The sequence below is a fragment of the Elephantulus edwardii genome, unplaced genomic scaffold (assembly GCF_000299155.1).
Source record: "Elephantulus edwardii isolate Elephantulus edwardi_28Jun2011 unplaced genomic scaffold, EleEdw1.0 scaffold00016, whole genome shotgun sequence".
Lineage (NCBI taxonomy): Eukaryota > Metazoa > Chordata > Mammalia > Macroscelidea > Macroscelididae > Elephantulus > Elephantulus edwardii.
Genome location: NW_006399766.1, coordinates 8005367 through 8030333, shown reverse-complemented (window position 1 = coordinate 8030333; position 24967 = coordinate 8005367). Strand labels below are relative to the sequence as shown.

Below are 24967 nucleotides of genomic sequence, written 5' to 3'. Positions count from 1 at the left end.
ACAGCATCCCTATTCAGCAGGAAGTAGCTAAGAGAATACACCGCCCCCTTTTCCTTTTGAATCAGGGTGAAATCTCTCAGTGAGGAGTGACAGGGCATGGCAAAGGACACATTGACAAAGGAGATTAATCAGAACTGGTTTTGACAAGCACTGTGGCAATGGGACAATTAAAACAGACTTTCAAAGAAAAAAAAAGAGAAGAATGAACTGTGGGGGTAGAGAAAATAGTGCAACAAGGAATGAATAGGAATCCAAAATCTCTGTAAATGTTCATTAAAATTAATAAAATAAAATTTTTTAAAAAGTACAGGTCATCATGCTGAAGATACTTTGTAAAATTCAGAAGTGTTCAAAAGTGAAATGTGTGAATCTCAAACACTAGTAGATTTCTTCCTCAATCTTAAGAAAATCCAAAGAGGACTGATTTCCATGGGCCAGCAGTTCTGCAGAGGATGATTCTTTGAGAAAATGGGAATGGCGAAGGACCCTGGCTATTCTGAAATTCTAAAGCATCCAGACACAACTGCAATGTGATTGATTTCCATGATTTCAACATTCTGTTCATTATTTGAAGATAAAAACCTTGTTATATGGTTTACTGTATTTTAAATTTGTGCAACATTCCTTATTCAATTAACATTTGGCTATTTGAGTAATTCTCTCCTAAAGCCAATGTTCGAGGCCATTAATGACAGAGCTAAGTCACTGGGTCCAGAGCAAAGCCTTGGCAGTCAGGCTGCATGTTTCCAAGTGCCCATGTGTTTTATGAACTCAGTCTGACATCATTCATACTGACCAAATGTCTGTAAAGGAGGGACAGGGCACGTGCCCTTTGGTTGACAGGGAATGAATAGCACAAGTGGCTTGTGTGAAATCTGTCTATCAGAACAGCTTATCTTTTTATCTTATCCATTAAGGTCACTTCAGGAAATTCAACTACTAGGTGTCTAGTGTCAGTCCCTGAGTTATGCTGTAAACAAAGGGTAAGGCAAGGTAGAGAAAATGTCCCTCACAGCCTTTATCCAATGTCCTGTTTGGGGAACAGCACATTCTAAAATGAGATGCCTGTCTTTACAGCACGTTGCTTGCAAAACAAAGGGTTAACCTCAAAGTGATGAAAATGCAGCCCCCTGCAATGGAGACTTGAGATAGTTTCATGAGTATGTCTCCTGCATTGAAAGCTCTCAATTTTAGACTGTTCTGGTTGCCCATACTATTAGGCCTATTCTTTGTTCAGAATCCACGTCACCTGGTATTTTTTGTGTTGTGGTCTTACCTTTTTTTTCTTTCTTTTTTTTTTTATGGGAGAGGGGGTGAGTTTTAAAGTCTAGTTTATTTCCTCAGTGTGTTTATTTCTATTTGCATCTTGCCTTTTTCTCATTTGGAAAGAACGTAGTGCATCAACAGACTAAAATGTGAACACACATACAGAAGCCCAACTCAAACAAAAGTAAAATTCACCACTAGAAATTACCAGTAGGTTTCTTCTGTACACTTTAAAAAAAAAAACAAAACCCTAATTTTACTTTTTCCTTATCTAAGAATCAGTTGGAAAATAATATTTTGTGCAATGTATCAAGATCTTAAAGTCAAATTGGAATTTTAGGTTTCAAATGCAATAGCGTAATGGGATCAGCATACATTCTTCCTACTCCTTCAATTCAATGCTGTAGAGTCAGTCCCCATTCAGGGATGATGCTCCATTGGGTTTGCAAGGCTATAAATCCAATGGGAAGAAACTGCCTATCTTTCTTTTGAGGACTGGCTCGTGGATTTGAACTGCCTTCAAAGCTATATTCCTTTAGTTAGCAGCACAGCTCAGCTCAGTACAGACTATGTCAAACGTCTACATGAGGTCTCATTTCCCTTTTGGAGAACTTTCATACCTAAATATATGTAACTGTTAGTCGTCTCAAGTTCTCTGTGGCAAGGCATGAAATAAATGGAGACATATTTCCGAATAAGATGATGTAAGTACAATCCTCTTTGGCTTGCTTGTTCAGAGATTAAAGAACTATTTTAAATTCACATAGGGCTAAAAGGTATACCCACTATTGAAGCTAGACAGGAAATTACTTGGATACATTTCTGAAAGGGATTTTGAGAGTTATGTTTGGAGAAACAAATGGAGCTGGGGATCTTTGTGAATCTTTTTGTTACCCAACCAGTTTATCCTAGATGGCGTCTCATCAAAACTGGGACTGTGGCAAGGGTAACTAATATTAAAAAAAAAAGAAAAAGTTCAATAGAGTATATTTAGTGCAAAAAAAAATCAGAGTATTGTACAACACTGAAAAACAGTGAAACGATAATGAAACACTACAAAACATGAATAAATCTAGAGGACATTATGTTACGTAAGGCAGCCAAAAATTGACAAATATTGTATAAGAATATTTTTATATATAAAAACCTTTTAAAAAAACCCCAAACCTGGAGAAAGGGTTGTATATGGGGAGAATTAAGTAAATATGGTTGTGGGTGGGAGCAGGAAACAAACAGATGACACTTTATTGGGCTAAATGAGAGAAAGAACTCTTTGGAATGAATGGAGGTTCAGGTATTATGTTGTTGTTGTTGTTATGTGCCATTGAGTCGCTTGCGACTCATAGCGCCCCTATGTACAACAGCCCAAAACTCTTCTCTGTCCTGCGACAATCACACCATCTACGATACACCCATCCCGATTACCCCAATCACTGAATCAATCCACCTCATAGGGGGCCTTCCCCTCCTGTGCTGTCTCTCCACCCTACCAAGCATGACGTCCCTCTCCAAGGACCTGCCCCTCCTTGCAACATGTCCAAAGTATGCTAGAAAGAGCCTTAGAATCCTTGCCTCCAAGGAGCAGCCCAGTTTGACCATTTCCAGGATGAATCTGTTTGTTTTCCTAGCAGTCCATGGTACTCTCAACACTCTTCTCCAGCACCACAGCTCAAAGGCATCAATTCTCCTTCTATCCTCCTTAGTCACTGTCCAACTCTCTGGTGCATAACAAGTGATAGCAAAGACCATGGCCTGTATCAGATGCACCTTAGTCTCCAAAGAGACACCATTGCTCTTCCGTACTCTGGAGAGGTCCCTAACAGCAGACTTTCCCATCGCAATACGTCTTCTAATTTCCTGGCTACTAGTGCCAAGAGTGTTGACTGTGGAGCCAAGCAAACTGAAGCTGTGAACAATCTCAATCTCTTCACCATCGTAATTAACTGTCTGGTACAAGATATGTGGGACTGACTGGGGGGAGAAAAGCTAAAAAATGTTTCCACACAAATAGAAACAATCAGGGAGGATTGACAGGGATGATGAAGAGAGTAGCAGAGACTAGAGAATAGAGGGGTTGTTGTTATTATGTACCGCTGAGTCACTTGTGACTCCTTAAGACCCTATGTACAATAACTCTGAATCCTGCTCTATCTTGATGGAGGGGTAGGGTAAAAAAAAAAGGCATGGTATAGTGAGGAACTGATGAGATGTTGCACAGAATAGCCTTGCTCAACTGCACATAACTGCAAAGACTATAGCCTGGATCAGGTGCACCTTAGTCTCCAGCCTGATGTTGTTGCTCTTCAGTACTCTTGAGAGGTCCCTCACAGCTGACTTTCCCAATGCAATTTGTCTCTTGATTTCCTGGCTGCTGGTTACCAAGATTGTTGACTGTGGAACCAAGCAAACTAAAACTATTAACTATCTCAATCTCTTCCCTATCCATACTGATGCTGCCAATTGGCCCAGTGGTGAGAATCTTTGTTTTCTTGATGTTGAACTTCAATCCATATCGAAGGCTGCAGTCCTTGACCTTCTGCAGCAAGCGCTTTAGGTCCTCATCAGTTTCAGCGAGCAGGGTTGTGTCATCTGCATAATGCAGGTTGTTGACGATTCTTCCACCAATCCTGATGCCATATTATGAAACAAAATGTTGCTGTTGTTGTTATGTGCCGTCGAGTCGCCTGCGACTCATTGTGACCCTATGTACAACAAAATATTTATGGATAATTGAAACAAAATATTTATGGATAATTGACTAAAAACCATGAATGACTGAATGAAAGCATGGTATTAAAAATTATAAAACAATTATTTCTGTGTTATTGTTCAACTAAGTGAAGAAATGTTTGGATCGAATGGCAAAAATAAATGTTTAAGTTTCTCTTAAGAAAACATGAACCGGGGGAAAAAATCCAACCCTTCAAGGCAAAATAAAAACAATGTAATTACAAGAAAATGGTGTGATTATTGTACTATATAGTCTCATGTAAAATTATATGGCAGAAACCTCCTGCTAACAAAAAATCTCTACCTATTGTAATCCATACGACACACATTGTAAAATGACGATGGCACTTCAGTTTTACCATGGCAATTTCCTTCTTCTTGTTTGTTCCAAGGATCGCTCATGCTCGCGCACGCTCTCTGTTCCTGCTTTCTTTAATCTCCAGATCCCAAAGGAGTCTTCCAGCATAACAAGCATAGGGGAGAAGACATAAAATCCATGGCGATGCCAGATATTTTGGCTCATGGTAATGAATTACCTTCTCCAGTCGATTCTCAAACGTCATCTCTCTTCAGCTTGTTTCCTGGGTGTGCATATCAAATGACTCCGCTGATTTAGTTGTTACAAATGATACATTTCTAAAACCTTCCCAGTACCAGAGGCTACGGAGCTCTAGAAATTCAGGAGACAGAAGAAAGCTCCAGAAAAAAGTGTAAAGCACATCTAACTGCTTTGGAGTTGATTGCAACTCATAGCTACCCTGGAGGATAGAGTCATCTTGAATAAAGCAGAGTCTTACAGCTTTCTCTCATGGAGCAACTGGTGGGTTAGAACTGCCAACCTTTTGATTAGTAGCTGCATACACTGACCACAATGTGACTATGGGTCCTTTGTATATGACTCATAAGAACTCCTTATTGGGCAAGGCAAAGAGTAGTTAAATTGCATAATTCTATTTATTGTAGGAATTTTAGTTAGAATAACTACATCAAAGTCAGGCACAAGGATGCAATCCCAAGTTGGGCACTAATGCACAGCGACTAACTGTGACAGGGATACAGAGTTTGTTATTGTCATTGATGTCATATTTTCTGGAGTCAGAATCAACTCATAACTGACCCTCCAGTAGATTTTCAGAAACAGTCAATTGCATGGGAGGTGATTACAAAAATGACAAGCTTCTCAAGATAGGACGGACAAATTCTACCTAGCCAAATACAGAAGCTGTTTAGAAGGGAAAGAAAAAGATAAAACTTCACAAAAGCCCAGTAAACTAAAAAGCTATTGTTCTTAGTAGCACACCTCAGAGAGTAAGGCCAAGCAAATTTCTATTCACCAGCACAATTAAATCCAGGACCTCTCTGTCTGTAGTTATTTGTCTATATATAAGCAGTACTCCACTGTGTTCTAACCACCTAGTCTTGTATTTTGGTAGATTAATCATTACAGGAGTTCTCTCACATGTGCCTAAGAAGCACCCACTAAACCACAAATGACAGACTCACCCCCATATCTAGAGTCTGCTTCTGTCACCCTGGGACAGAGTGAGAGACTTTTCATTTCCAACAACTACTCAGGTCTAGGGGCCACTGGCAGACTAAAGAACAGACAACTCTGTCTTGGAGGAAGTTTAATCAGGGTTCTCTTAAGAGGCAAAGGTGATAAAACTTCATCTGACATAGTTTAGGCATTTTGTCAGGAAGGGGCAATCCTTGGAGAAAGACGGCATGCTGGGAAAGGTGGAGGGTCAGAGAAAGAGAGAAAGATCCTCAACAAGACAAATAGACACGGCAATTGTAGCAAACCAGAGATGATGAAGATGGCGTTGGACAAGATGGGGTTCAAATTTGCTCTTCATAGAGTCACCATGACTCTTAGTCAACAAGACGGCACCTAAAAACATCATTAACAACAGGGACTACACTTTGAGAACCACTGATTCTATCGAGATAAATCACTTTGGAGTAAACAGAAGATATTAGGGCTAGGTAGTGAAGTCTAAGAAAAAGGTAATGTTAGCAGGAGTTGACTGGTCTCTCACAAACACTAGGTTCCTGTCACTGGTCCCCACAATCCATTGAAGAACCCTGTAATCAGTCCTTTTTGTGCTACACCATATTTCGTTGGATATCCATGCTTACTTTTTTTGAAAATGGCAACATTATGCATACACCTGAAGCACTTTTGGACAGGGGTAGACTGCTGTTCTACTTGTGCTTTCTAAGGACAGTTTAGCTGATTCTGCAAGTCTCTGAATCCAACTCAGAAACATACTATATTTCTCTGTCGATATTTATCCATGACAACAAATTTTTAAAACTGCAATTTTGAACACAATAATATAGACTTTCCTGTCACAGACTCTCCCCTACAGATTTAGGGCAAACAAAAGATCAGATTCTCGAGACCACTTCTACTCCCAATAATAGGAAGGGGAAAAAGCCCATTGGTTCGTACTGATAGGGTTTCCAAACAAGTTATACTGCTTGTAAATAAAAGTGAGTTTTAGCAGTCCGTATCTCTACCAAGGTATGTAATAAGAACTGAAGACAGATGGTACCTGTTTTGGGTCTCAGATTGTGACATATTTTAATGAACATTAAATTCTTATTCACTGCCTGAGTCAGCAGGGGAATTTTACCTCAAATTCCAGACCAGCTGTCAGGTTTGGTTAATTGGCTTAAACTATCAAATGTTAAGACTTATATGAAACATATTTTCCCTTTGTTCACAAGTAAAGCAACATAATTTGAATTTTAATCATATTGGAAAACTATCGAGATGCCGGAAGGAGAGTCTTCTCATGGTCTGTAGGTTGGAGAAACCTCTGTACGCCCTAAAATGGCAACAGAGTTGTTCAAGAGTGTTAGGTATTCTCAACTGCTGTCATTTGATTTATTTACGTATTTTTAGTAAATCATGATATAGGGGAATTTGGGAGACTGTTAACAGACCAGGGTTTGCGTAAAGAAATCCTATTGGCCATTTCATCTCCACTCCTTACATTCTAAAATCAGACAGACTTTATTAGTGGATCTGTCTTGCCTCTCCTTGTTGCTCATTTTTTTTTTTACTTGAAGTCTTCCTGGCTGACTTTTTTTTTCCATGGCTACAGTTCTGTTTGAAGCAAACAAACACAGCAGAAAACCTACTTGCACATTTCCCCGCTATAATTAAGGAGAGTAAACATACACCATGTTTGATTATTCTAAGACTTAAGCCCACCATTCATCTGTCAGTTTGTTGTTCAGCGGCGGCTTCCCTGTTGATGTGGCTCTGGAAGCTATGCCTATGATATTTCCAATGCCAGCAGGATCACTTATGATGGAGAGGCGTCATCAGACCTTCCGGAATAAAAGAGATGAGGTGGGAAGCAAAACTAGCCAAACGGCTTGATTTAAGGGTATCCCGATGGTAGCCTAGCGGTAAGGAGTTGTGCTGCCATCTGGAAAGCATGCAGTTAGAATCCACCAGTGGCACTGTTGGGGAAAAGATGGGCAATTTATTTCTGTGCAATTTGCTGCTCCTGAAAATTTGCTGGAGGGTCACCCACCTATGGGTTGCTTCAGACTCAACAGTACATAACAACATCAATAGTCTAAGCCAAAACTATGAAGACCTGGTTTAAGAATTGAGAGTCTTCAATGGAACAGAATTGAGAACCTAGACAGAGACCCAGATATCTGTGGTCAACTGATACTCAATAAGGAAGTAAAATCTATTAAATGGAGACATGACAACCTCTTCCACAAACGATGCTGACAGAACTGGACTGCTTCCCACAGAAAGCTGAAACACGGACCCACATCTCTCACCATATACAAAGATTAACTCAAGGTGGATTAGAGACCTGAGAATCAAGTGCAAACCATAAAGTTAACCAGAGACAAACGAGGGTAAAGCTTAGAAGTCCTATTCTATGGTATAAAGAGACTGCCAAATACAGCCAGAAATGCACAAGCTGGAGAGGAAAAAACTGATGAGTAGGAAATTCTAAATATTAAATCCCTGTGTGCATCAAAAACTTTTTCCAACAGAGTGAAAAGAAAACCTACTGACTGATAACAAACATTTTGCAATACCATTTTAGACACAGGTCTCATAACAAAAGTTTAGAGACTCTTCCAGGGCCTTCAGAAGAAAAAGACTAATAATCCAATTACAAAATGGGCAAAAGACATGGAAAGTCTTTTCACAGAGGAGGATATGCAGATGGCCAACAGGCACATGAAGACATGCTCCAAATCACTGGCAATAAGAGAGAGGCAAATAAAAACCACAGTGGCAAAGTTTAGCAGGGCATCAAGTAATAAATGTTGGCGAGGATGTGACGAGATAAGAATCCCTATACATTGTTATGAGTCGCAAACGACTCGACAGCACATAACAACAACAACATACAGCGTTGGTGGCACTGTAAAATGGAACAACCACGCTGGAAGGCAGTTTGGCATTTCCTCAGAAAGACTGAAGAGCATTATGCTAAGTGAACTAATTCAATCCCATAAGGACAAAAATTATATAAGACCAATATTGTAGAAGACTATGAGAATCCAAGAAAGGGAAGGGTGGGGGCAGAGGAGTAAGGATGGGCAGGGTGGGTAGAGGTAAGGGGCGTTAATCATAGGGTCACACATTTTGATGGGTGGAGGGGTGTGTGAATGAAATGGGAAAGATCTGATGTAAAAAATACTGTATACAAACTTTGTAAATAAACCAGTATGAAAGAAAAGAAATTTTTAAAAACCAGATAACATATGGTTCTTAAAACTGCAACCCAACTGCAGCTGCCTTTAAATTTGTTTTTGGATATTAACTAATATGTTAACTGACAAAGTATTAAAAACTGTATTAATATGTAAAAAAGAATTGAGAGTCTAAGAAGGAGCAATTAGCCGTTTTAACACACTGATAGGTTTGTAATAGGGTAATAAATGGTAAGAAATACATACAGTCAGTTTTTGAATACTTGATAACTTTTCAGTTTGATCCTTAAAGCCAGAGGTGGGAATCTTGCTCACTGCCTCTTCTTTTTCAGAAAGCCAAGCAATAAAAAGGCACTGAAATAAAGAATTATAAAGAGAAGAAAATTATTAAAAGAAAATTATGATAAATCTTTTAAGAGTGCCAATAATGTGTCCCCATTTCTTTCGCCAGTAACATTTCCCTTCCACTTGACTCACCTGTTCTTCTGTGAAACGCTGCCATTTTAAAAGGATGTCTTGTAAAAGAACCCAGCGGTCTTCTGTCCACCTACAGATGTTTGCCCATCGGTCTCCCAAGATCTGAAAACCAACACATCATGTTAGGAAATCATTAATAGCTAAATGAATTTCATTAAAAATGACATGAATGCAAGTATAAATAATGACTTTTAATTTCTCTCCATATTGCTGGAATTGTAAATAAAAAATAATAATAATAACCCTTTCTCATTCTGCTTATAAAGGAGTCTATTTAGATTTGCACTGTGAAACAAAGGCAGTTCCTCCCCAGAGGTTTGACTCTATCAGCTCCTACCAGAGAGAAAGTAAGGACTATCCATCCTCCTGGGCAACTGACAGCCTCAGAAACCTACTGAAGGGTTATCTAGGAGTCAGTTCCTACTCAGGGACAACGAGTGACTGAGTGAGACTTCTTCTTTATAATCAGTGTTCCTTTTGATTGTCTTCAAATGAAGTCAATTACTCCATCTCAAATTAAGGGAAAAGGCCAGGGAGGTAGGTACTCAGACCTTAAAAAGAATCGACCATACTCGAGAAAAGTATAGCACTGATAATTTGTCTAAGCATAGAGTTCAGAAGGATGGAAGTGAAAATAAGAGAATGAATGGAAACAAGAGCCGCAGGGTGGAAGTGGGCAAAGTGCTGCTACAGTGTGAGGATTGTAAACAAGTGTCATAAAACAAAACATGTGCAAAAGGTTGAATGGAAAACCAGCTTAATCTGTAAACTTTCCTCCAACTATAATAAAACATTTACAAACAGAAAAGACACAAGCAAGGAAAAGCAGGTATTATACACACACACACACACACACACACACACACACATCAAGGCAAATGTAAAATAACAAAGACCTCAATATAGATTTAGAATGGATCTGCAAAGATTACATGCAAAAGGTTTCTCTTCCTTCGTTGTGAAAACCCATTCCAAATAAAAACTGACTACTGAATAGGTGGTTGAAAACTTTTTTGAAGCAAATCTATATAATTAGAACAGATTAAGGTCCTGATGGTAGAAATTCCAAACTGATTAAAATACATCCCTATGTGAACTTTAACAAATCAGAAATATTATTGCAAAAAATATTAGACTTTTACATCTATACTATTCCAGTGAGTAAATGGTAATTAGCTCTGAAGCAATGGCTGTATCTTTAAGGTTATTATGTCTTTTTCTCTTGTCTAGGTGCACACACTATATTAATATGTAATATAAACAAAAAACTAATGAGGTTTGGAAAGAGTAAGTTATACTGTGATGATTCTAAGTCAAAGGAGTGTCTTAGAAACAGATAAAAAAACTGTAAATGTGTCAATTGCTGCAATACAGTCATGATGCATTTTAGAGTTTAACTTTTCTATCTTTTTTTTTGACCTTTTCGTATAAATAAAAGTATTTCCTCATAGCTACTTGATCTTCATATTGTGAACTATACTAAAATGTGGACATGTTTCATTTTGCACAGAGCCAAAAGAGCTTGTGACACATATTTTTGGCATTGATATTCAGTACTTCAAATACATCTTAAAATAATTTCAAACTTACATGATGCTGTAAGTTTGGAAAAACTAATTAGGAAAAAAGGCACAAAAATCTCATTTGCTTTTGAGTCGATTCCAAATCACAGTGACTTTATGGGACAGAGTTGAATGCTTCAATAAGGTTGCTAAGAATGTACATATTTAAGGGACAGACTGCTACATTTTTCTCCTTCAGAGCAGCTGGGAGGTTTGAACTGTAAACCTTTATGTTACTAGCTGAGCGTTTAATCACATTGCCACCAGGGTTTCTTCAATCCACCTGCTGATGTGATCTTTGTCATTGACTTGAATAGGACACACAGTGACCCTATGATTAGCTAATCTTAATGCTGCTCTATCCTTTGCCATCTTCATCAACCCTGACACAATAAAGTCCCTTGCTGAAGTCACTGTGTCAATCTATCTCATTGGGGGGTCTTCTTTCTTTTGATGACACTCCAACTTTCCAAGCATGATACCGCTTTCCAATGAATAGACTCGGCCCAGCTACATGCCCAAAATATGAAAGAGTAAGCTTTGCCATATTTGCCTCCAGGGAGCACTCTGGCTGTACTTTTCCCAAGACCTGTTTGTTCTTTTGGCAAGCCATGGGATATTGAGTACTCTTTTACAGCCTGACAGTTGAAAGGCATCAATTCTTCTTGTCCTTATTCACTCTCCAATTTTCCGATGGGTAGCAAGTGATTGAGAATACCATCGCCTGAATCAGGCATACCTTAGTCTTCAAACTGATGTCATTGATCTTTAGCATTTTGGAGAGGTCCTTGATAATGAAGGACACCTACCCAGTGCAATACATCTCCTGTGCTGATTGTGGATCCAAGCAAGATGAAATCAATGGCAACTTCAATCCTTTCTCCATCTGTGTTGACTCTTGATCCTGTGTTGAGGAACTTTGTTTTCTTGACGTTGAGGTGTAATCCATATTGAAGGCTGTAATCCTTGATCCCATGCAGCACGTGTTTCATATTCTCACTTTCAACAAGCAAAGTTGTGTCATATGCATAATGCATATTGTTGAACAGTCTTCCTCCAATTCTGAGGCCTCATTCTTCATAACAGAGTTCAGTTTTGTGAATCATTTGCCCAGCATACAGATTGAAAGGATACAAACTTGACACACACCCACCTGGATCTTAAACCATGCACTCTTTCCTTGCTCCTTTTAACAAGAGCTTCTTGGTCTAGATATAGATTTCTCATGAGCACAATTAAGTATTCTAGCATTCCCATTCTTCTCAATGTTAGCCATAATCTGTTATGATTCACGCAGGGGAAAAATGCCTTTGCATAGTCAATAAAGCACACATAGATATTCTTCTGATTTCTCTGCTATCATCGAGGACCCATCTGACATCAGCAAGGCTATCGCTGGTGCTGTGGCCTCTTCTAAACCCAGCTTGCATTTCTGGTAGTTTGTTGTCATTGTACTTTTCTAGATTACTATATCATTTGAGCTCTAGTGGTGTAATCCATGGGGTGTCAAGTTATTAAACCAAAGATGTTGCCTTTCTGGTAGTTCGAATACACCAGCTGTGGCGGAAAGATGGGCAATCACCTCCTGTCATATTTATACCCTGAAAGAATCCACTGGAGAACCATTTATGAGTCATTATAGACTCAATGGCAATGAGTAAGTTGAGTGAATCAGCATCACAGAAAATGAAATCCACATATTCTGAAGTAACTCAGAGGATCAAGTCATTTTTTCAAATAGGGTTTAATTTCCCATGTTTTCAAAAGATAATCCTGCGCATGGACAAGCAGCTGGTGGTAAATATTTTATTACAGTATTAAAATTATCATGCAGCCTAGCCACAAGTGAGATTTCAGGTTTTCTTCAGAAATGTCAATAAAAAAGGGTATTGCCTTCACATGACATAACTTGTTTTTCTTGTTCTATAGTTTCTCTCTTGACTCAATTCCTTTTGGATTACATTAGTGTACAAAAGATGCCACAGATAGATAGCCCTGTGGTAGTGACGCTGGGCATCCCTGGTAAATGTGTTCACATAAATCAAAGAATATAACCAATTTCACCACTTAATTACTGCAACTGAGTATATGGATTTCTTTTGCTCCAAGGCACCAGAAGTTCTGTCAGTGGACTTTTTGCTGACCGTGTCAGCATATACCAGCAGATTAGTTGTGGAAAAATTAGCTTCAAAAGAGAAAATTTTATCCCATAACCATAAACTGCACCATCTGTCTACTCTGCTGATGGAGATAAAAAAGGTCAAAATGTGGAATGTTTATTGCAGTCTGTCAACCCCAGTGGAGGTGGAAGTCAACGGTGGGGAAAAGGATAAACTCAATCTGTGTCATCATCGTCAGGAATGAAAGAAAATGAACTGTGACTTCAATATAGGTATGACACCTTTCCCAGTGCAACCAAGTGCGTGCAGGCAGCAGACACCGAAAGAGCATATGAGATTGTAAAACGTGAAAATCAATTTAGGTTGAGTTTAGTAGGCATCCTATTCTAAAGACGTCATATTCTAGATTGCTTAAAATTAATGCACTTGTTAAAATAGGTTGTTATGATGCATTTTACATTGTGTTTTCAAACTTCTACGAATGACTTTACAAAAAAATAGTATCAGTTTGGATCAACCTAATTAAGACAACCAGTTTAATAATGCTAGCAAGAGTGGCATTTGCATTCATGTAATAGTTTAGAATTGATGGTCGTTTTCTACATCATTCAACAATCATATTTGTATTTAAACATTAGATATTTATTGATTATCTATCTCCTCTGTTTCAAAAAGGAACATAACAAAAACTTGAGGTCAATCCCATAATTCTAAAATTAATTCAAAACCCAAACACTGTTAAAACAGGTATTTATAACAGTGTGAGGAAATTGTAACACACTTCAATTGTTAGAAGTAAATGAAAACTTTTCCCCCCTCAGAAGGCAGATTTTAAATCATTAAGCTTAGTCACCAAGTACAATCACTTCCCAGGTACATTATCACTTTTAGATTTTTGTGTTTTGTGGGAAAAATGGAAAACTATGTTATGGTGTTGTTGTTATGTGCCCTTGAGTTGGAACCCAACTACTGCTGACCTTCCCATATTTTCAGAGGCAATTAATTGAGTGGGAGGAGATAGCTCATCCTTCTCCCACTGAGCAGATTAAACAATTTCAACTCAAATCTGAAGTCATACAATGGCTTAGATTACCAGGATGTGTTCATATTCTCAAGTTGTAAAAACTCCTGATCTACATACGGAATTTCATGTAGTATTTTTCTTGAGGAATTGATATTATTATTTGTTGCTGCTGCTGTTATTATTATTATTATTATTATTATTATTATTATTATTATTTTGTCCTAGTGTGACAAAAACCCCTTGCCCAAGAAAAGTTTGGCTGAATTATTCACTCTTTTGCAAAGAACGGTGATATAAACTCCTTCAATAAGTGCTACATATATCAATTGAGATTATGTTTTGGAGCAGTGGCTTTTAAGTTGAACCAAGTTATAGAAGTGTTCTTGTTATTTAGATTTTGCTTACTCTGTGATTTCTGTATCAAATCTGCTAAGAACACTCCATGGGTCACCTATTTTACTTTACTTGCTTTAGAAAGGTGCTTATTCAATCTTCACAGACAGAAGTGGATGGAGCCTTCAAGAATCCATTTTCTCTTTTGAAGACTTCCAACACAAGCATGCACACATGTCCTTGAGCCACACATTATACTGCCTTAGTCTATTTTATGCTCAGAAAACTTGGAATGATTTGAAGTCACTCCTGTTACAAGATGAGCAGAGTGAGTGTTTTGCTGAACTCAGTGTGTAATTAATTAGATAAGTGAATTAGAACTTATTTGTTCGAATGCTATACACATCTGCCTACATTAGATATATATAATAAAATACACAACTATGTAAATTTCCTTTTTTGTATTATACATCTTTTTAAATTTTAAGTAATCTATTTTTTTAGTCATTTTAAATTGATGTTTTAATGAAAGTTTTTAAAGAACTTAGATTTCCATTTATTCATTGCTGCACATTTTCCTCCCTGCTCCCCTTCCCCCCAGTTCACTATTTTTTTGGGGGGGAGTTCTTTTGTTGTTATACAGTCCCCACCACCACCACCACTTTACTATGCAGCTCTTATTCTGGACTCTTGTCATGCCAATAATACCTAATCACATATCCCTTTCACACAGTTCTCTCCCTCGCCTGTTTCAATGCCCTGTACATTATTTATTCCCTCTCTACTTAGTTTCCCCTTATCCCCCATGTCAGTCCTCTTTTATAAAAGTATCAATTTATTTCTACAGAGTCCGGATTCATTCACTTGTTGCCTATAAATATAGGCCTTATTTTAAATTATAGAGGACAGAGATACATAATTGACAGTATTAACTGGTTCTAGAATAATTAAAAAGGACTAGTTCCTATTGATTTTCCCCTTCCCTTTTTTCTGTCCCCCTTTTCCCCCTTCCCCTTTCCACATTTGTACATATCTTACTCAGTTGTGTCCTAAGTGACTGACTTATTTCACTCAGCATGATGCTTTCTAGAGTCTCTCAATTTATGGTATTTTAAGAAATCATGAGTTGGGGGTATCTGTATGAAGGAATAGGAAAAAATCAATAGGTACTTGAAAAGACAGGGCAACAAAAGGCATAGATAAATAGTAATTAATTATACAAAATGCAATGTAATTGAATGATTGTGTAAAACCCCATGTACATTAATGAAACACAATGTACATGAAAAATTTTATGTATACCAATAAAGAAAAAACCCACAAAAACAAAAATGAGACTAGTTCCTACCCATTGCCTGAAAGAGTATAACCAAATTGTCATGCAGTTATAATGAATTAGCTCTAAAAGAACTGAAATTGCAACTGAAAAATTTTAGTCAAGTTTTTATATTAGCATGAGAAATCTCTAAAGGATAAATGCATATCTATCTACTCAGTGTTGCTCTGGGTTCCTATTTCAGTAAATAAATCCTTTATGTTTTTAGAAATAGTGCCAACTTTTGTAGACTTGAGTAAAAACTAGGTACATAAAATGCAAACTCAATGAATTATGACATCTTACATGGACCACCAAGAGAACAAATAGGTCTGTCTTGGAGAGGATGAAAAAAGCCAAGTTTCTCCCTGGAGGCTAGGATTATGAAGCTCCATCTCACATACTTTGGGCACGTGTCCAGGAGGGACCTACTGGTCCTAGGAGAAGGACATCATGCTCAGAAGGGTGAAAGGACAGCACAGGAAAGGAAGATTCCAGATGAGATGGACTAACACAGTGACTGGCAATGGGAGTAGGTGTGTTAGAGTCAGTGAGACTGGCTCAGGACAGGGCAGGCTTCAGAGCTGCTATACATAAGGTTGCTATGAATCACAGGACACTCGAGGACACTTATCAAAAACAACATAATGATGAGAAATTACTTTTCTTTATATACTCGTTTTGTCTGAACAGTAAGGGAAGGCAAAAGTCCGTTTACTTACTCTCACACATTTTCATGGGCTAAGCCACAATTCCATTATTGTCCATGCTCACCTCACCATCTCAACAGAGAGGATTTTCCCCTCCCATTTAATTCACATCTCCTATTGTTCTTTGTGCCAAGAACATTTCTCACCTGAGTTCCTCTGTTTATTGGAGTTGGTGTTTCAGAGTAAATGTGAAAAATGATTACCAAGAGAACATTTGGATAAAGAGAACCTAGGAATATTTGACATGTCTAGGAGGTAAAAACTACGGGGCAATGACTGTTGGATTTGAAGTTCAAGTGAGCCTATCATTATTAACATTAAGGAGAACAGTGTTCAGTAAGGAGCCAATTCCATGCCAGAGAAGGCACCATGCAGCAACAACAGGCTTTGAGAGGAAGGTGAAAGGAATTATCTCACTATATTGCCATTTGTCACTGGTGTTGTTTTTAGGTCCTGTAACTTCTGACTCACAGTGATCTTACATCCAAAAGAAAAAAAACAAACAAAACACACCAACCCAAACCAACATCATTATGTTTGAATCCGTCTAACCTCCTATAATATCATCCCCGAATTAAATTACTTTTCTGTGTAATGAGCCTTCAAAATAACTCTGTTCTTGACTTTTTCTTTCTCACCTTAAAGTGAACACTGAAATTTTGTTGTTGTTGTTGTTGTTGTTATGTGTCATCGACTCATAGCAACCCTATGTACAAGAGCTCTAAACACCATTCTATCCTGTGCCAACCTCGCTGTCTCAAACACATTGATTCCCACCACTCCACTCACAGAATCAATCCATCTCATTGAGGGTCTTCCTCTCCTGCACCGTCCCTCCACTCTCCCAAACATGATGTCCCTCTCCAAGGACCAGTCCCTCCTTGCAACATGCCCAAAGTATGTCAGATAAAGCTTCAGAATCCTTGACTCCAGGGAACATTCTGGCTTCACCCTCTCCAGGACAAACCTGATTGTTCGCCTAGCAGTCCATGGTATATTCAACGCTCTTCTCCAGCACCACAACTCAAAGGCATCAATTCTCTTTCTATCTCATAGAGCAGTTGGTGGATTTGAACCAAGTGCCTTTGAGATTTAAGTACAGCTGTATGCTTTCTTCATGCCTATTCAATTTGTATGCTGAGAAAATTATTCGAGTAGGTGGAGTCTATGAAGACGAATGTGGCATCTAGATTGGAGGAAAGCTCATCAATAATGTTCACCGTACAAATGACACAATCTTGCATCCTGAAAATGTAGAGGACTTGAAGAACTTTCTGCAGAAGGTTAAACACTGTAACCCACAATATGGACTGCATTTCCACTTCAACAAAACAAAGATCCTTGCCACTGGACCAATAGGCAACATCATAATAAGATGGACAAAAGATTGAAAATATGAGTGATATCATCTTACTTGGTTTTTGCAATCACTTGTTATGCATCAGAGAGCTGGACAATGACTAGGGAGGATAGAAGGAGAATTGATGCCTTTGAGCTGTGGTGCTGGAGAAGAGTGTTGAATGTTCCATGGACTGCCAAGAAAACAAACAGATTCATCGTAGAGAGGATTAAACCAGGCTGCTCCTTGGAGGCAAGGATTCTGGGGCTTCGTCTGACATACTTTGGACATGTTGTAAGGAGAGACAGGTCCTTGGAGAGAGGGACATCATGCTTGTTAGGGTGGAGGGACAGCGCAGGAGGGGAAGACCCTCTATGAGGTGGATTGATTCAGTGACTGGGTTACTCGGGATGGGTGTGTCAGAGGCAATGAGACTGGCACAGGATAGAGCACGGTTTAGGGCTGTTGTACATGGGGTCGCTATGAGTCGCAAACGACTCGACGGCACATAACAACAACAACAACATCATCTTACTTGGATTCACAACCAGTACACTTGTATACAGTAATCAGGTGAACAGGAGATAATATTGCACCAGGAAAATCTGTACTGAAGGCTCTCTCTAAATTACTGAGGAGCAATAAGGTCAATTTGAAGACTAAGGTGTGCCAGATTTAGGCTGTGGTCTTTTCAGTCACTTGCTATGCATCTGGGAACTGGACAATTAATAAAGATGATAGAAGAATTGATGCTTTAGAGTGTGCTGTTGGAAACGAGTGCAGAATATCCTATCCCATGGACTGGCAAAAGAAGAAACAGGTATGTCTTGGAGAAGGTATAGCCAGAGTGCTTCTTGGAGACAAAGATGATAAAGCTTCACCTCACATACTCTGGTCATGTTGATTTTATTTTTGTTGAGTACCATTGCCCTCCAGTGTGTTTTCAGTCAAGAAATTATATGGGAGTAGATGGCCTATCATTCTCCTTTGGGTCATGCTGCTAACAGAAGTTATTTCTTAGAGAAGGACATCTTGCTTAGAAAGGTGAAGAATTCCAGAGAGGAAAACTTGATGGCAATTAACAACAACACAAGGGGAGCTCTGATGGCCTAGTGGCAAGAAGCTGCACTGCAATCCCAGAGGTGCATGGTTCGAATCCATCAGATGCTTTGCCGGGGAAGGAGGGACAATCTCCTCCTGTACTAGTCAGATCCGATTTGACGGTACACATACACAAAAACAATAAAATAAACATTAAAATTTTTTTTAAAAAAAACAAAAAAAATTAAAAACAAAGCAACACAAAGGACAGTTTCCAGAAGAGGAAACTGACACACACTTTACTTAAGAAACGTATCTACATATTTAAACTATTTAAAATACTAACATGTTACAGGCAGATTGACACAATGCCTGCAACAATGGGATTAAGTGTGTCAGGAATTGTAGATTGTGAGGATGGCACAGGATAGGACAGTGTTCAGACCTGTTGTTCATATTGTCACTATGAGTCATACACCACTTGACAGCACCTAACATAACAACCAAACCAACAACTTTAAAATAACAATGGATGTTAAATGGGAAAAGGAATCTCACAGATTTGAGTTTGCATACTGTCAAAACAGTTTCAGCTCAGTGACTCTCTGTGCAACAGAGTAAAATACTGCCCAATCCTGTGCCATTCTCACAGTACAATTTGTCTTTTGATTTCCTGACTGCTGGTGCCAAGACTGTTGATTGTGCAACCAAGAAAACTGAAGTTATTAACAATCTCAATCTCTTCTCCATTCATCATGAATCTTCCAATTATTCCAGTGGTGAGAATTTCTTTTCTTGAAATTTAGATTCAATCCATAATAAAGACTAAAGTCCTTGATCTTCTGCAGCATATGACACATGTCCTCCTCAGTTTCAGCAAGCAAGGTTGTGCCATCTGCAGAACTCTGGTTTTTGATGAGTCTTCCTCAGACTGGTAAAGATACAATCTCTAGCCAGGTAGACTAGATGCCTCTGAGATGAATAGAAACTCTGACCCACATGAGTGGCACCACCCCATGAAATACCTTCAAAAGTTCTTAGGACAGCAGGAGTGCTACCCTGTGAGTTGGCTTACATCATGGAGTCTTGACAACTCAGATGAACACAAACGCTGACTCAACTGGATACTTGCAACTCCAATCTTCTGCTGGGATAGCATATACACTATCTTAAGTTAGACAGTTTATTTTACATTTCCCATAGCATGTATGCTGGCTTTATAATATTTGTATGCTTACTTGCTTTTCAGTTTGTTCCTATATGTACAACACTCTTCTTTCAGTTCGCTCTACTGAAGTGACTTGGATGTTGTTATGATGGTTTTCTTTGATATATTAGGAAATATTGATTGATAGTTTCTCTAAAAGCATACTTTTTACTTTGGTTTAACATCACTTTTCAGTCGGTTTGTTGAACCACAGTGAGCACTTTGTGTGCTGTTTTGATGTTGTAACCTATGCCACTAGCATTGAAAATACTAGTGTAGCACTCTACATTTCAGTGAACGTTCCAGACTGAGACAAATGAGAAAGAAAAGAAAGGCAATCTACTTCAGAAAATTTACTCATGAAATAGTATGAATCACAGATATGGTCCAAATCTTTGACTCACTCACAGTACACATGATCTCAGTCGGACAGGTTGCTTGAAATTAGCAATTATAATGGATAAAATGGAAAGTCAATGAAAGTAAGGAAGACTTTCAATGAGATGGCTTAATGCAATGGCTGTTAACAAAGGACTCAAATATATCAAGATCTATGAAGATTGCATAGGCCAGACAATGGTGTGTTCTGTTTTACAGTGTCTCCATAACTTAGCCAATTAAGCAACAATTATCAACTTCTGTTCCAGTAATTCTATATTATATCCTGATGGAAGTATAGGAATTCACTACTGTCACATCTAAAGGCACTTAGATGCCATGTCTAAAGATATTTAGACAATGTTATGTCTAAAAGCATTTAGTATTGTCAATAGGCAATTATCATTACTGGTAGAGAAGTTTGAAGTTGTCAAGGATTTACTTTTACTTGGCTCCACAATCAATAGCCTTGGTAGCAGCAACCCAGAAATCCTAAGATGTGTTGCATTGGAAACATTTGCTATCCTGGACCTCTTTCAAGTGCTTAACCTCAAGGATACCAGTTACAGAAGTGAGATATGTGTAACTCAAAGGACCTCTTGTGGCCTAATAGGAAAATGCTGTGCTGCAATCACAAAAGCACATGGTTTGAGGCCACCAGCTCCTCCATGGAAGAAGGATGGACCATCTCCTCTAATGTAATTAACTTCCCCTGAAAACCCACTGGAGGGCTAGCTATGAGTCAGTTACACCTGATGGAACACATGGTTAATCCAAGTCATGGTATTTTGCATTGCTTCCTATGCATCTGAAAGTTGGACAATGAGTAAGAATGACAGGAGAAATAAAAAAAAAAAAGATGTCTTTAAACTGTGGTGTTGGAGAAGAGCTCAAACACCTCGTGGACTGCCAAAAAACCAAGCAAGACTGTTTTGGAAGAAATGCAACTATGGTACTCCCTCAGAGGTAAGGATGGTGAAACTTCATTTCAATATGCTTTAAGCATGTTTTTTAGAGACACCAGTCCTTGGAAAAAGCATCACACTGGGAAAGGTTAGGAAATGGGTTAGGAAAGGAGAAGACAATCGATGATATGGACTGATAATAGTGACTACAACCAAAGTGGGCATGAGCACAGTGGAGAGTGTTGAAATGGGCCAGGATAGAGCTGAGTTCCTGACTGTTGGTCATGGGACAACTGTGAGTCACAGTTGACTTGACGGCACTTAACAAAACCAGCAAAGGTACACTTTGCAGAAGAAGAAAATGTCACACAATTTAGTAACTTGCCAAAAGCTGCAGGGGTCTGTATATCGAGGCTTTGACATCTCTTTTATCTGCTAGGCATTGATGTTTATCCATGAGGTCATTTGTTCATGAGAGTGAGCAAGCTAAAGACATACACAATCTAGGCTGCCAACTGCAAAGTAAATGATTTAAATCCTTTGAGTGTTCCGACAGAGAAAGATGGTGATTCCCTTCCAGTCAAGATTTGTGGCCTCAGAACTCCAACAGAAAGTCACTAGCAATGGGAACTGAGTCCACAACAGTCGGTCTGGTTTCTGGGCTTACCCTACATCACAATGTAGAGACACATTCTCTTAGCAAAAGTTAATGTTTGACCACATTTAAAAAGGGCATTCCCTCTGCCTTGCCTGACAAGGATTTGAAGTCCTATATTCTAATGTGATCTGAAAACAGCGTTCACATTCTCTCTCCATGTTTGTTTAAATTATACTAATCACATCTGAGACATTCTCAGACCTCCAGATCAGCCGCAGGTGCTCTTTGCAAAGATCTCTTTGGAAAAGGTAAATGTGAATACCTGAATTGTTAAGACAAAGTCTACATTAAGTGATTATGTTGAAAACATAGTAAGACTTCCCCTTGACAAACTGTGTATCTTCTTTTTTCTTTTTTTTTCTATTCGTGTTTCACTTGGTTTCATATATTATTTATTTTTATGAATTTATAAAGTACTAATGAATAAATCCAGAAGGGTCTTATTGCTGTTGCTACGGCTGCTATTACTTGTGGGCCATTATTTAAGGTTCTGTGGCAGGTTAATAAACTCTGTTCTCTCCAGCTTCCACCAGCCTATTCAATTGGGATGCCAAAGAAATAAAAAGCCAATCTTGAGGAGAATTCCAGCATGACAACATTCTTTCTTGTACTCATCATATTTGCAGGCATTCCTTAGTAAGTTGGAGCTTTACTATTCCTTATTGCTTGACAGGGAGCTCTACTGGCCTAGTCCATAGGGAGTTGTATTGCTAATCCAAAGGCAGACCAAATCATCCGGGCCTAGAAGGCTGAGTGAGCAATCTGTGCCCATGTGACTCACAGGCTCAGAAATCCAATGGAGGGCCAACTATGAGTGGATTGCAACTCAATAGCAATGGCTAAGACGAAACATGGTTTGATGCTTTAAATCATTCAGGGAGATACCTTGCCTTTCTGATAAAGGTGCTTTCTGATAAAATAATACATGCATTTATCTTTGTACATTAATATTGCAAAGTGGAATATTATCATTGTAGTGGTCCATACAAAGGTACTTCTCTATTATAATTATTATTTTGATTATATGTATGTTGTGTTTCAGGCATGTACTTTGTGTTTTATACAGTCTTTCATTTATAGCTTATTTTGACCCTGATAATGAACTTTCTTTTTTTGCGTTGTGTCTTATCAAATTAATTGCCATTGATGTACATACCCACTACTACCCCATCTTTTCAGATCCACAGTAGATCTTTCCTAACTGCTTCAACATCTCCCTCTGCCACTGGACTCTCTCTTCTCAATGATCTTCCCCTCATCCCTCCTCCAGCCTCAGCACCCCTTGGTCTTCCTTCTTTGGACATTTATATACATTTTACTAGTTAGCCTTCTATTTAAGTATTATCACAGTCTCAAAAACGTTTCTCTGATTTTCTACTTAGACACCTACCTACTAATCATTGATGGAAATAAGAGGGTTCTTTGTGATGAATTGGAAGACATGTAGGAGGTACAACTCACATGTGAAGTCACGGCTTTTCTACTACAAATTCTAGATTTCCCATACTCACAATGAGCATCTTTAACCAGCTTTATAAGCCCGAACTTCAAGTACAGACGCACTGAAATCTTCCTAGGCAGGACTGTTTCCAGCTCAATAATGTCTAGGGGCAAGACACTTAATCTTACTGCTTTTTTTCCAAGTAGTGAAATGGAAATAATAAGACGTGCTTTTATATTTTCTGACCTACATACTTTTAGTGTTCTTTAAGTCAACACATAGAAAATAGTCTGTAAACTATGATGACTTTTTGAGATGTGTGCCATTAGTAGACTGGCTCAGAGTTCAGTCTTTGTTCATTTCCAGATAAGATCAGCACCCAGCAGGCTGTTTTGTTGTTACTGCTGTGAACTTCTAAGACATTGTTTTACTTAAACCCATTATGTCAATGTAGAACTACCACAGGGGTTTTTTCTAGGCTGTTTTCTTCATTTTTGTTGTCATGTGCTATCAAGTTCAACGATGACTCATAACTACCATATGAATAACAGATCTAAACCATGTCCTGTCCTGCTACATAAGCACCATTTCCATCATGGTCTAGGCTACTGTTGCTTACTGTGTTGATGGTCTCCTCTTTCTGGGACCCTGCACCTTTCCTCCCAGCATAACACCTTTCTCCAAGGTCTGGTTGCTCCTAACAACATGCTTTAATTAGGCACAATGAGGTTTCACCACCCTTGCCTCTAAGAAGCACCCTGGTTGAACTTTCTTCAAGGTAGACTAGTGTATCTTTTTGGCTATCCTGCGATGGTCTGTATTTTACTCCTACATCACAATTCAAAGACATCAATAATTCTTCTATAAAACATATTCACTGTCCAATGTTCAGCTACATAGGAAGCCACTAAAAACAACACGTCTTGGTCAGGTGCACCTTGGCCTTCAAACTGACATCGTTGCGCGTAATCACTTTGAAGTCTTTGACAGCATTTCCCCAATGTAACATGAGTATTCTTTATAACATTATATTCCCAAGGCTTTCTCTCACAGAACTGCCGACTTAGTGCCAGCCACCAACTGAATGCTTACCTGTCTCACCACATATGCATTAATAGAGAACACAGGGAATTATTTCACCACAAAACTGCATTTACTAGGTGTGTTTGTTTTACCTACAATCTATCATGACTTTGGTTTTGACCCAAAGTGGGAAATTTTTCATTTTTACATTTGATTCTTTTGTTAATTGTGGTACATATCAGTATCACTTAAATTTTTTTCATCTAAAGATGCTTTCTGTAGGTTTTTTTCAAGTATGCGATATGCTGGCATTGGACAAGGATTAGTGTAACAGCATGAAAGAATAGCAAATTAGTTAGCAACACACTGTTTCTGTTATGAGGTTATTGTATGGGGCATTGCATTCTGCAGAGATGACTACACAAAATTCAGCTTCATTGGACTTTTGTTTCATGAGGTAAAAGTTTTAAGTGCATTTATTACTTCCTGGGTGTTATTATTCAGGATTAGATAATATTCAAGTAAATTTTATTCCATGTTCTACACCATCTGTCATACAATCCATAAACTGACAAGAGAACAAACAAGTCTTTGTATAGAAGGAAATACAATCAGGATGCTCCTTAGAGGCAAGTGTGGTGAAACTCTCTCACACTCTTTGCATATGTGCGTGTTTGTGTATATATATATGTGTGTGTGTGTATATCTATATCTATATCTATATCTATATCTAT

General features: G+C 38.5%; 1 protein-coding gene across 1 annotated transcript in view; it reads right to left on the bottom strand.

The window, feature by feature from the left end:
• The window catches only part of LOC102843189 (dystrophin-like), a 1161727-nt gene that overhangs the window by 66681 nt on the left and 1070079 nt on the right, over positions 1–24967 (bottom strand). Inside the window, exons 14-15 of the mRNA XM_006881860.1 lie at positions 9178–9279; positions 8947–9054 (exon numbers count right to left, since the gene is read on the bottom strand). Of these exons, the coding sequence (XP_006881922.1) occupies positions 8947–9054; positions 9178–9279 (210 nt within the window). The remainder of the gene's footprint in view (positions 1–8946; positions 9055–9177; positions 9280–24967) is intronic.